Source organism: Mercenaria mercenaria, chromosome 10 (assembly GCF_021730395.1).
Source record: "Mercenaria mercenaria strain notata chromosome 10, MADL_Memer_1, whole genome shotgun sequence".
Lineage (NCBI taxonomy): Eukaryota > Metazoa > Mollusca > Bivalvia > Venerida > Veneridae > Mercenaria > Mercenaria mercenaria.
The window spans coordinates 50,026,723-50,040,439 of NC_069370.1; the positions used below are offsets into that span (position 1 = coordinate 50,026,723).

At 38.5% G+C, this 13,717-nt stretch overlaps 1 protein-coding gene across 2 annotated transcripts in view; it reads right to left on the bottom strand.

Moving 5' to 3' along the window:
- The window catches only part of LOC123561615 (NADH-ubiquinone oxidoreductase 49 kDa subunit-like), a 41,008-nt gene that overhangs the window by 22,091 nt on the left and 5,200 nt on the right, over positions 1 to 13,717 (bottom strand). For both annotated transcript variants that reach the window (XM_045354109.2, XM_045354110.2), the window contains exons 2-5: positions 8,999 to 9,111; positions 6,027 to 6,136; positions 1,078 to 1,158; positions 750 to 870 (exon numbers count right to left, since the gene is read on the bottom strand). In XM_045354109.2, the coding sequence (XP_045210044.2) occupies positions 750 to 870; positions 1,078 to 1,158; positions 6,027 to 6,136; positions 8,999 to 9,111 (425 nt within the window). The remainder of the gene's footprint in view (positions 1 to 749; positions 871 to 1,077; positions 1,159 to 6,026; positions 6,137 to 8,998; positions 9,112 to 13,717) is intronic.

Sequence of the window (13,717 nt, forward strand, 5' to 3'; positions counted from 1 at the left end):
TGTTGTATGCCTTAATTCAAGAGCCATAATCCAAGAGTGCCTGGAGCGATTTGGGTGGTTATTGAACTTGACTGGATGAAAACTGTACAACGTATGACAGCAGACAAGGCTATATTCGCTGTTTTTCATTTAATTCAAGGGCCAAAATCTAATAGTGCCTAGGGCGATTTGGATGTTTATCGAACTTGGCTGAGATATTATGCCCACAAACATTGTAAGCAAGTTTGGTGAAGATCAGAATGATGAAGGCTGTTCGAATTAGAGTGCGGACAAGACTAAATTTACAGTCAAGTAATTCAAGGGCCATAATCCAAGGGTGCCTGGGGCAATTTGGCTGCTTATCAAACTTGGCAGAGATATTATGCCCACTAACATTGTCAGCAAGTTTGGTGAAGATCGGATGAAAACTGTTAGACTTAGAGAGCGGACATGCTTTGGATGCCGACCACCTGCCACGGGTGTTCACATAATACGCCAGCTCTTTCAGAGACGGGCGTATAAAAATGGTCAATAACAGAAAAGCTATAAAACAATGCCTGTGAAAAACCTCTTCCATGCCACACTGCCTTCCAGAAATTAAACCTTACAATATGAATATTATCTCAACCATATTTTAAGTAACTACAATTAATATTTTTCTAAGATTTCATTAAGAGTATTAGCTTCAGCACCCAAGCATAAGACTGGATCATTTCTAACCACTATTTTTTCCACTAAATGTTTACGCTTAAAGTTACAATTCTGCATACCTCTAATATATTTAGCTCTTTCTGGGACCTCAATATTAAGAAGCTTCTCCACGGCAAGACTGTATGTCTGTTCATTACACATCATAGATACATAATCCAGACGATCAAAGTAAGGTAATGCCTGAAAAATAATGGTATGTGCATATGTATTTCTTATAGCCACAGTCTTATATCCCATATATTCACAGAATTCAATAACAAATAAATTCAATAAACTTACTCTATGAAAGAAACATTTACTTTTTTATTACCACACACAAAGGTATCATGATGGGCTGGTAGTACAGTGTAATATAACTGCAACGAAATGAATTCTGGCTCAACTCACCTGCATATATGTTTTGTATTCTATAAGTTTCTCTGTTGCTCTGTGTAGGAGGCCTATGTGTGGGTCGCATCGTACCACTTGCTGTTAAATAAAGTAGACAAATAAAGTAGTAATCCAACCGAATTATTTACCATATTATGACAGTAAGACATATTTTAAAATGCTGATGAAAGACACATATACAAATGTGAACAAGGAATCGGTAAAACCAAATGATGCTCCCCGATGCATGTGCTTGTCCCAATATGGGGAATATCGTATTAGAAACAGAAAAAAACAAGAGCACCGCCTTGCGGGTGCTGACGCTCATCTGATTTTATTGTCTCTGTATAATAGAAATATTGTCCTACCCATAATTTTTTAAGTCCAAAAGGGGCCATAATTCTTGCAAAAAGCAATGTAGCATTACAGTACTTGCTGTGCAGAGTCAGCTTTTAATGGTGAATAATTGCTCCAAGTTTAAAAGCAATAGCTTTGACCGTTAAGGAGAAAAGTTGACCTAAACATAAAACTTAACCAAGAAATCTGATATTTTCTAAGTCCAATAGGGGCCATAATTCTTGCAAAAAGCAGGATGGAGTTACGTTTCTTGCTGTACAGAGTCAGCTTTTGATGGTGAACAAGTGTTGCAAGTTTTAAACCAATAGCTTTGATAGTTTAGGAGAAAAGCTGACCTAAACACAAAACTTAACCAAGAAATCTGATTTTCTAAGTCCAAAAGGGGCCATAATTCTTGCAAAAAGCAGGATGGAGTTATGTTTCTTGCTGTACAGAGTCAGCTATTGATGGTGAACAAGTGTTGCAAGTTTTAAAGCAATAGCTTTGATAGTTTAGGAGAAAAGCTGACCTAAACATAAATCTTAACCAGGCAACGCCAACGTCGACACCGATCAAGTGATGACAATAACTCAACTTTTTTTTTCCAAAAATCAGATGAGCTAAAAATGGAGAAAATAAAGAGAAGAAAAATGAATAAAGGGAGATAATTCAAAAACTAGGTAAGGTAGACTTATGGTTCTTTGACACTGCACTTCCCATCAATGGTGAAGTTTCAATGAAATGCGATTAATACTTTTCAAGTAATGCTCCTGAGAAGTCTTATTTTGTAAATAATAATTAAATAAAGGGAGATAATTCAAAAACTAGGTAAGGTAGAGTTATGATTCTTTGACAATGCAATTTGTATGATTATGTGAAGTTTCAATCAAATGCCATCAATACTTTTCAAGTTATACTGCAAACAAAAGTGTGACGGACAGACGGACAAAGCGGCAACTACATGCTCGCCCTTCGGGGAGCATAAAAATATATAGTAACTGCAGGCACACAGGATAGAAAGTTGTGATAATTTCATTGTAACTGCCTTATATTTCAATATTTAGATCAATACAGTAACAAATGGCACAGTCCAAATTGAATGACAGACCAGTCCATTTTAGAAATCTAGCAGGCTAAAGGTTAAACAAAGTCCATAATTTTACACAGATATGATTAATCCTTACTATCCACAAAGTAAAGAAGATATACTAATGACAAACAAGAGGGTCATGATCACCCTATATCACTCACCTGTTAAACTTGGCCTTGGAATCATCAAAATAAACATTCTGACCACGTTTCATGAAGATAGGGCCATAGGGCCTCAAGTGTTAACAAGCTTTCATTTCATTTGAGTGGTGACCTAGTTTTTGACCCGAAGTGACCAAATTTCGGACTTGGCATTAGAGTCATCAAGATAAACATTCTTACCAACTTTCATGAAGATTGGGTCAAAAATATGGCATCTAGAGTGTTAACAAGCATTTCCTTTGATAAAAGCAGGTGACCTAGTTTTTGACCCCACATGATCCAGTTTCAAACTAGAAAATGCTTTTGTAAAAAAAGCGCATGTCTCCCCCAATGCAAAGTCCTATAGGCAAGAAGTCAATAGGGGTCAGGAGCGAAAGTCAAAGAGACACTGATGGTTGGCTGCAATAGGAATCATGTACTTGGCATGTCCAGTCATCCCGCTAAATTTCAACACTAGTGGCCTAGTGGTTCTCGAGTCACTGTTCAGGCTCCTGTGACCTTGACCTTTGATCAAGTGACCTCAAAATAAATAGGGGTCATCTACTCTGCATGTCCAATCATCCTATTAAGTTTCAACATTGTAGGTCAAGTGGTTCTCAAGTTATTTCCAAAAAATGATTTTACATGAACAGGCCACTGTGACCTTGACCTTTAATAGACTGACCCCAAAATCAATAGGGGTCATCTACTCTGCATGTTCAATCATCATATGAAGTTTCAACATTCTTGGTCAAGTGGTTCTCAAGTTATTGATCGGAACTGGTTATCAATGTTCAGGCCCCAGTGACCTTGACCTTTAACGGAGTGACCCCAAAAACAATAGGGGTCATTTACTCTGCATGAACAATCATCCTATGAAGTTTCAACATTCTGGGTCGAGAGGTTCTCAAGTTATTGATTGGAAATGGTTTTTAATGTTCAGGCCCCTGTGACCTTGACCTTTCACAGAGTGACCCCAAAATCATTATGGGTCATCTACTCTGCATGACCAATCATCCTATTAAGTTTCAACATTCTGGGTCAAGTGGTTCTCAAGTTACTGACCGGAAATGGTTTTCAATGTTCAGGCCCCTGTGACCTTGACCTTAAATGGAGTGACCCCAAAATCGATAGGGGTCATCTACTCTGCATGTACAATCATCCTATGAAGTTTCAACATTCTGGGTCAAGTGGTTATCTAGTTATTGATCGAAATGGTTTTCCATGTTCAGGCCCCTGTGACCTTGACCTTTGATGGAGTGACCCCAAAATCAATAGGGGTCATCTACTCTTCATGACAAATCATCCTATGAAGTTTCAACATTCTGGGTCAAGTGGTTCTCTAGTAATTGATCGGAAATGGTTTTCAATGTTCAGGCCCCTGTGACCTTGACCTTTGACGGAGTGACCCCAAAAACAATAGGGGTCGTCTACTCCAGCAGCCCTACAACCCTATAAAGTTTGAAGGTTCTAGGTCAAATGGTTCTCCAGTTATTGCTCGGAAATGAAGTGTGACGTACGGAAGGACGGACGGACAGGGCAAAAACAATATGTCTCCTGGGGGAGACATAATTTGGCCTAGGAATCAAGATGAACATTCTGACCAAGTTTCATGAATATAAGTCAAAAATGTGGTCTCTACAGTGTTAACAATCTTTCCCTTTCATTATCCGGGTGACCTAGATTTTGACGCTATATGACCAAGTTTTAACTTGGCAATAAACATTTTTACCAAGTTTAATGAAGATCAGGTCATAAACATCAAGAATGTTAACAAACATATCAGTTGATTTGAGAGGATGACCTTGTTTTTGACATGTCCCAGTTTCAAACTTGGCCTAGGAATCATCAAGATGAACATTGACTGGGTGACCTAGTTTTTGATCTCATATGACCAAGTTTGAACTTGGCATTGGAATCATCAAGATAAACATTCTGACTAAGATTCATGAAGATAGGGTCATAAATGTGGCCTCTTGGGTGTTAACAAGCTTTTCCTTTGATCTGACCTGGTGGCCTAGTTTTTGACCCAATATGACCCAGTTTCGAACTTGGCCTAGAGATCATCAAGATAAACATTCTGTGCAAGTCTGTAGTAAATCAAAGCATAAATGAAACCTCTATATGACTGAAAGGGCCAAAATAGAAAATGTTGCCCCTGAAGGGCAGTAACTCTAGAACCTATGATGGAAATAAGCCGGTTTTTGGAAATGAACTGAGATCTTATTGTGACTTAAGTTGTGTGTAAGTGTGGTTAAAATCGAATGTAAAATGTCACTTTGTATCAAATCAAACCATAAATGAAGTCTCTATAAGGCTGCAAAAGCCAAAATAGCTAATTTTTGCCCTTTTAAGTTTTCGAAAGGAACTGAGATATTACGCCAATACAAGTTGTGTGCAAGTTTTATTAAAATCAATTGCAAAATGTGGTCTCTTTCGTGTTCACAAGCCAAAATAGCAAATTTTGGCCCTTTAAGGGGCCGTAACTCTGAAATCCATGATGGGATCTGGCCAGTTTTCGAAAGGAACCAAGATATTATGCCAATACAAGTCTTACTGATGGACGGACAGACGGATGAAGGGCAATCACAAAAGCTCACTTTGTCACTACGTGACAGGTGAGCTAAAAACAATGATTCAGTCTATTAGTGTGTCAACTAATTCTGATGAAAATGAAAATAGAACTAGAGATGCTTTTGAGAAAAGCACATGTCTCCCACAACTGCCTAATCATCTAAATAGTGTCAGCCTTTATATACTGTTTACTTAGAGCACATGCGCATGCGCTTTTTTGACCTCAAAAGGATCCCTATACTACTTTTAAAAGTAGTATAGGGGTCCTTTTGAGGTCAAAAATGTGCAAGAAATCTGAGCATTTTTTGGTATTCAAGGGCCATAATTCCGAAGTGCCTGGGCCGATTTGGCTAGTTATCGAACTTGGCCGAGCATTTATCGGCAAACACATTTTGTTCAAGTTTGGTGAAGATCGAATGAGAAATGTTCGACTTAGAGTGTGGACAAGCTTTGTGACAGACACACACACAGACAGACAGACAGACAGACAGACAGACACACACACACACAGACAGACAGGAGTAAATCAAAAACCACTGTGTGGTGGGAGACATAATTTATGTAAGAAGTAACTGCATGGTATATAGCAAACATGGATTTCTAAGTTTTTTCTCAAACACAGACTGAATATATGAATATTTGTTCTAATGGCTGAACAAATATTCAAATACCAAAATGGCCATTTGTTGCCATCCCTAGGTGAAAAGTTAGAGATGGAAAGTGTCTCGTATGAACAGATGGACTTACATACAGAGTGACAAACAGTTTGATTTCTAAATGACTCCCTCCAGAGGCATAAAGATAGCCATTGTGTAATTTGACCTTACCTCTGCACTGAGAGTTAGTACAAGTCTCAATACACCATGGGCAGCTGGATGCTGAGGTCCAAAATTTAATGTTAAATTCTGTATTTCTTTCTCTTCTGGCATCAGATTAGCTGCAATTTTCAAGAAACTCAATTTAATACTAAATTTTAATAAAAAAACGTTTTTAACACAACATTCAAAAATTTAAAAGTGTTTGTAGGACCTATGACAACTTTTTTGCCTCTTTTAAGAGAGACTGATACCGGTCCTCTGTGACTTCCCATTCAAAACTGGTTCATAATATCCTAACTCTGGCAAACAGAATTCCTTATTTTATCATTTTAATATACAAGTTAATCAAGACTCTCCCAGTCATATCTTAAATGAAACAGGATCTGTTAGAGGACAGTAACAGTGTATGAAGGTTCAATCCATTTCCGTTAGGTACTGGGATACCGTGTTACAGACAAAAACTTAACCAAAAATTGCTTAGTCAGAAAAGGGGCACAATTTTGTAAAAATCCAAAACAGAGTTATGGAACCTGTGCACTGCATGAGAATTCATCACGGTGACCAAGTGTGTGCAGTTTCATTCCTTTCCCAAGAGGGAGTATTGAGATACCAGCCAATATACAAAAATTAAACAAAAAATTGCTAAACTGAACAAGAAGCATAATTTTGTTGAAAAAGTTAAATAGAGTCACAGAACCTGTACTTTGCAAGCCAGCTTATAACCGTGGACAAGAGCACCACAATATGGAGCAATATACACCTGAAATAATGACCTTTGACCTCTAAGTGTAACCTTGACCTTGAAGCGAGCCATCTGAAACATGCACTCAGCGCGTTGTCTCGATGTGGGCAATATTTGTGCAAAGTTTCTTTAAAATCCTTCATGCAGTTCAAGAGTTACAGAGTGGACACTAAACAAAGTTGTATGACCTTTGACCCCTAAGTGTGACCTTGACCTTGAAGCAAGCCATCCAGAACATGCATTCTGCACATCATTTTGATGTGGTGAACAATTGTGTCAAGTTTCTTCAAAATACTTCAAGAGTTACAGAGCGTCACGAAATTGCTAACGGACGAATGTCCCACCAAAATGAAGGAGGGGGCCCTGGCCCTATAATCTATTTTTTACAGATTGAAGCTATTGTTCTCTTTTGTTCTCTTTACTGTTAGATGACCCTCTCTTTCATTTAAGTTGCTCGGACGGACACCAGCGTCATAACACAATACGTCACTTCGGGCGTATAAATAGTGTGTGCAGTTTTAATGCATTGCCACCAGCGGTTTCTGAGATACCAGTTTACATACAAGAAATAAAATAAACCGGGATGCCGACTCTGACAAATGGGAGAGTGCAATAGCTCTAACTATTTTTCAGAACAGTCAAGCTAAAAGGATCCTGTGCATGTATGTCAGATTCAGTAAGCAAAAAAAAAGAGAATTAATCCATTTATTTATGGCTGAAGTGTTGGTAGGTTATCTGCTAAACCAACATGTCATGGTTCTGAACCCATCTGGCGTTCACTGCTACACCTCCTCATTACATTCTGTACATTTCACAAGTACCAGTACTCCCAAGCAGCTGATTCAAATGTAGTAAAGATAAAATTTCCTCCTCTCTGCTCAATATGAACAAAGCAGACAGTATCCAAACAACAAGGAACTACTTTTGAAAAATGTACATGCCCCTATACTGCTTCATTTGAATGAAAGTGGTTTTAAACTGATATGAAATATCTGGGTAAATGTTTGGTCAATTTTTTTAAAACCTAATAGGTTATAGGCTATATGATATGGACATACATCATACAGGGAGAAAACTCTACTGATCTTTGCTCTCTGAGTGTGACCTTGATCTTTGAGCAAGGGGTCTGGGTGTTGTGCATGTGTGTGTGTGTTCGGGTTTAAAGTCTTTTTCAACAATTTTTCAGTCATATAAACGATGGTGTCTACTTGTAGCAGTGAGCACAATGCCCAACTTTAATAGTGCTGCCTCACTGGAATATCACGCCGTAGACACGTGACATGATACCCCACCCAGTCACATTATACTGACACCGGGCTGACCAGTCCTAGCACTACCCTCTTAATGCTGAGCGCCAAGCGAGGAAGCTACTAGTACCATTTTTACGTCTTTGGTATGACGCGGCCGGGGATCGAACCCACGACCTTCCACACTCAAAGCGGACGCTCTACCACTAGGCTACCGAGGCGATGGGTGCTGTGAATGATAAGTTGTCTCATTCTGTAAAACATGTGTGCCAAAAAACATAAAAATCCCTTGATGGATGGCAGAGTTATGGAGGGCAAGAAAAAACAAGGAATCAGTAAAACCAAATGATGCTCCCCGATGCATGTTCTTGAGGGAGATAATTCAAACACTAGGTAAGGCAGAGTTATGCTTCTTTGACACTGCACTTCCCGTCAACGGCCTCTATCATTTTGTGGAGTTTCAATGTAATGCCATTAATACTTTTCAAGTAATGCTCTGGACAAGCCTTATTTTGTATAATAAAGGGAGATAATTCAAAAACTAGGTAAGGTAGAGTTTATGTTTCTTTGACACAGCACTTAACATAGCATAAAAACCTTTTGAACTTGGACCTCCAAGTGTGAGCTTAACCTTAGAGTTTAATTTGTGTTAACATTTGTGTCATGTAATATTAAAATCCGATGATGAATGACTGAGTTATGGGCCTGACAGCCAAAAAAGCCAAGTAAAATTAAAATCCTTTAATGAATGACAAAGTTACAGACCAAATTCAGGACAAACAAATGAACTAACCGACGGATGCTGCAGTTACTATATGCCTCTCCTAGGCGGGAGCATAAAAACAAAAAAATGTTATTTGAATCATCTTTCTTCTAAATTTAACTACATTACATAAAATTAGTAAGAATTATATACTTAAGCAAATAAAATAAGTTGTCCATCAAATTAATATATCCTGGAAAACATCATTTAGAATAAAAACGCAACTTACGATTCTGATGCTGAATAATCATCCTCTCTTTTATGTAATCATCTGGTTCTTCAAATGGCCCCTGCCTTGTCTTGATAAAATCTTTATCATAGTAGTATGTACCAGCATTTCTCCTACAAAAAAAAGCAACAGAAAAGTTTAATCAGATGTTTTTAAAAGCCCTGGCCTCCAGATCGTACAACAAAAAAAAATATAAAGAAAATTAGGCATCAGGAAATTAATGCTATATTTCTTAAGAAAGCTTTGAAACTTAATTACTGACAGACTATATGTTATGGAAACACATGAGAATTGGTTGTTTTTACCTATTTTAAATTTTTAAGACAATTGTAATGCTCTGCTTGAGGTATACTGCCTTATCTAAAAATATTTATATGCGTTAAACACAATCCACAGTGGCAGTATTAGTAAAGACAGCAGAATAGTTTTTATTGCTGTGGCGGCCCATGTTTGATTCCCAATGCAGGCATCTTTTTTCTCTTGATTTGGCATTTTTAAGATAAAACAAAAACTCATATTCTAATATTCATAAATATGACCAAACTTCAATTTTAAAGAAATTTATTTTTTAGCCATATTCTGGAGGTCAGTGCTTCAAAAGTTAATTAACTTTACATTGTATCATAAGAATCACACATTCTGTGAGGAATATTTTCAAATTGAGTCAAGCTAAGACTTCTGACAGACTTAGATTATAAACTCAATACATCAAAGTCTGAAATCATAAGGAGATCCACATGTGTTATTCCATCCCATATGCCCTGTCCATACCCTTGACTGAACACTTCAATATATGGCTGACTGCAATGTTGATCATCTCTCAACAACTGTCCTTCACCTTAATCCCTCACAAACTAACCTTCACCTTAATCCTTCACCAACTGTCCTTCACCTTAATACCTAACCAACTGTCCTTCACCATCTGTCCTTCACCTTAATCACTAACCAACTGTCCTTCACCTTAATCCCTCACCAACTGTCTTTCCCCTTTAAAATCCCTCATCAACTTTCCTTCTGGCTTCACCTTAATCCTTAACCAACTGTCCTTCCCCTTAATGTCTCACCAACTGTCCTTCACCTTAATCCTTAACCAACTGTCCTTCACCTTAATTTCTCACCAACTGTCTTTCACCTTAATCTTTAACCAATTCTCCATTACCTTGATCCCTCACCGACACTTGTGGATGCATTGGTCAAGAGGGCTAAGATGCTTTCCTTCGGAAATGAAGGCCCCAGGTTCGATTCCTGGCTACCCCCATTGTGGTGTGTCCTTGGGCAAGGCACTTTATCACAATTACCTCAGTCGACCCAGTTGTAAATGGGAACCAGAAAACTGCTGTGTGTGAGGTGTGTCCTTGGGCAAGGCACTTTATCACAATTGCCTCAGTCGACCCAGCTGTAAATGGGTACCAGCAAAATGCTGGGTGTAAAGTATAATTGGTTTTAACTGTTCTTAAAATAGGGTCGCTCAAACAGCTCTACAGAGCTTATGTTCAGTGTTTCAAAAAGCAACGGTAAACAAAATTTACCTTTACCTTTTTACTTTTAATTCCCTTCAACTTATATACAAAGTTTTCTGAAATCTTTGCATGGAGTTCCATAGCACATTCTCAATTCTCCTTCTTAAATTGACATTTTTAGAGGAGGGGCCTTACATGCGATCAGCTGTTTAGATGGAGTAGAGGCTATGACTAGGGTCTCTGCCAGCCAGTTACTATAGTCATCCAGATCCCTGTACATAGTTTTAAAAATCTTTAACCTGTAAATACTACAGCTGTTTTATTGGGCACTGCAGTATACCAGGCATTCCGTCAGGTTTATTACCCTCACTCTGGATGATGATGATGACATCCTGCCTTTTAAAATCCTAGCAGAAAGTGCATGCATACTATACTAACTTACTAGTGAATTGCATTCAAGCCAACTTTCTCTTATTTGCTACCAGTGCCAGTGGGCACTGCAAGAAAAAAAGGTTGATGGTTATTGTCTGTGGAAACCAATTGCCTCAAAAAAGGTCTAGGAGGAAAATGCTCGTATTAGGCTTATCAGAAGGTCAGAGAGATTGCCTTTTTGAACCAGGCTGGTTCGTTTGAACCAGGCTAGTTCAACTGACCCATAATAAGACATGACTGTATACATACTGGTACTGATGATAAACCCCGACAGATGATAAAGTCGACCACCTTGGAATTATTCGATTGCAATCGATTATTTGTATAACTGAACACACAGTCAAATAGCAACCACTTACAACACCAAATGGTGTAAACAAAACGTTACATCACAATCCCTCCATACGTGAAGAAGAAATGCTCCAGACAAAGTCGTTCTTGTGTTTGACCTTTGGTCTCTAAGTGTGACCTTGACATTAGACCTTGGGCCTGGGTTTTGTGCAAGACATGTTGTCTCATCCAGGGGAATATTTGTGCCAACTGATATCTAAATCCTGTTTTGCATGACAAAGTTATAGACCGGACAGGAAAAAAATCCTCTTGACCTTTGACCTCAAAGTGTGACCTTGACATTTAAGCTAGGGTACTGGGTGTTGCGCATGACACGTCGCCTCATCATGGGGAACATTTATGCCAAGTAATATTGTAATCTCTTGATGGATGGCAGAGTTATGGACGGGACAGGAAAGAAACTCTGTTGACCTTTGACCCCCAATTGTGACCTTGACCTTTGAGCTTGGGGCAGGCCCTTCCCCAGAGATTTTTTTTTAAAAATCGAACCCAGATGGTGCTTTTTTAAGTATACCATATGCAAAAGAACACAACAACATGTATTTCATTACTTCTACATTTTCACATAATGATATAACCATCAATATATCATATAGTGTTATTTCTAGAGCTCAAAAAGGGCAGAGTGCTGCCAAAAAGGGACAGAGTGCTGTCTGAAAGGGGCAGGGTGCTGTCTGAAAGGGGCAGGGTGCTCTTTTCGACCTGAAAGTTATCACAGCAGTAGTTGCATTTCTAGATGTCTATAGTGGATATGTATTCCATTTATCTTTATTGCACACTTAAAGGAAATGTCACAGAATAAATCTAAGTGGTAAATCTTCCCAAAACCAGTAACAAAGTTTACAAAGGCTTTTTACTTACTTTATAGTTTAGGTTAAACCATTCAAGCCTTTCTCTTAAAAAATGTCACCAAGAATGTCAACTTATTCATATGAATATGAAATAGTGGAGGGCCTTAATATATTAATTAGCTTAATCTTGAAACCAAGATCATGTTGTAAACAACATAGTTCAAGGCCTGTTTCAGGTCACATTGTAAACTAATAATTATCAAAAGTCATGTTGTATTGATCAGGTCTTTCATCAATATTTCATTAACAGAAAAGTGCTATTACAGTCAGGTTAAAGTTTACTAAAACGCATATCCAAAATATACTATCCGGATACTGGTACACTTTTGGAATGTTGTCTGAAAGTAGTTTTTACTCAGTTACATGACCTACTAGGGTAAACCAGAGATAGTTCCTCAAATTTTGGTGTATCTCATCGTAAAAAATACACCGACTGTCAGCTTTTTTGAAGGAAATATGGAAAAATTGCATACGACATTGGGAGTAATACGACTCGTGAACGGACATTCTAAACTTACTTTTACTTTCGATATTCATTAAAATTTGTGCATTTTCTAGTTTAAATTACAGTAGAATAAAACTGCATTGATATATTCTTGTTATTATACTAAACAACAGTCTAATTTAAATTTTGCACAAAGAAATCTAGGGCACTTTTCACGTGCTTGGTAATCAGCTGGCCGTTTACGCACCCCTTTTTGACATTTCACAGGATCCATACTATTTATCAATTAGTTTTAACACTTCATTGATTCTCATTACCTGTGTGCACTCGCCGTGACGTAATTTGCTGATCAAAAAAATCATCGAGGCATGTCAACAGGGAAATTACATATACACTACACATGAGGTATCTCACGGGGATGAAATCGCTTACTGATTTAAGACGCGGTGCTAATAACTGAGGCACCGCGCAGGATATTTAAGCGCTGCGGGAAGCTGTATTTCGTGTTTTAAGCGCCGCGGTAGCGCAGCACCTTATGCGGCTGGGGAAGGGCCTGCAGGGGTCCGGGATTTGCACATGACACGTCGTCTCATCATGTGGAACACTTGTGCCAAGTGATATTAAAATCCCTTAATGAATGTCACAGTTATGGACCGGACATGAAACAGACCCTGTTCATGCTTTGTTAACATATGACTGCTAAGTGTGACCTTGACCTTTGAGCTAGGGGTCTGAAAGTTGTGCATGACACATTGTCTTATTATGAGGTACATTTGTGCCAAGTGATATTAATATCCCTTCATGGATGGGAGAGTTATGGACTGGACAGGAAAAAAGCCCTGTTGACCTTTGACCTCCAATTGTTACCTTGACCTTTAAGCTAGGGGTCCAGGTTCTGCGCACGACATGTCGTCTCATCATGGGGATTATTTGTGCCAAGTAATATTAAAATCCCTTCATGGATGGGAGAGTTATGGACCGGACAGGAAAAAAGCCCTGCTGACCTTTGACCTCCAATTGTGACCTTGACCTTTGAGCCAGGGGTCCGGGTTTTGCACATGACACATCGTCTCATCATGGGGAACATTTGTGCCAAGTAATATTAAAATCTCTTCATGGATGACAGAGTTATGGACTGGACAGGAAATTGTGGACGGATGGACGGATGGAATGACGGAAA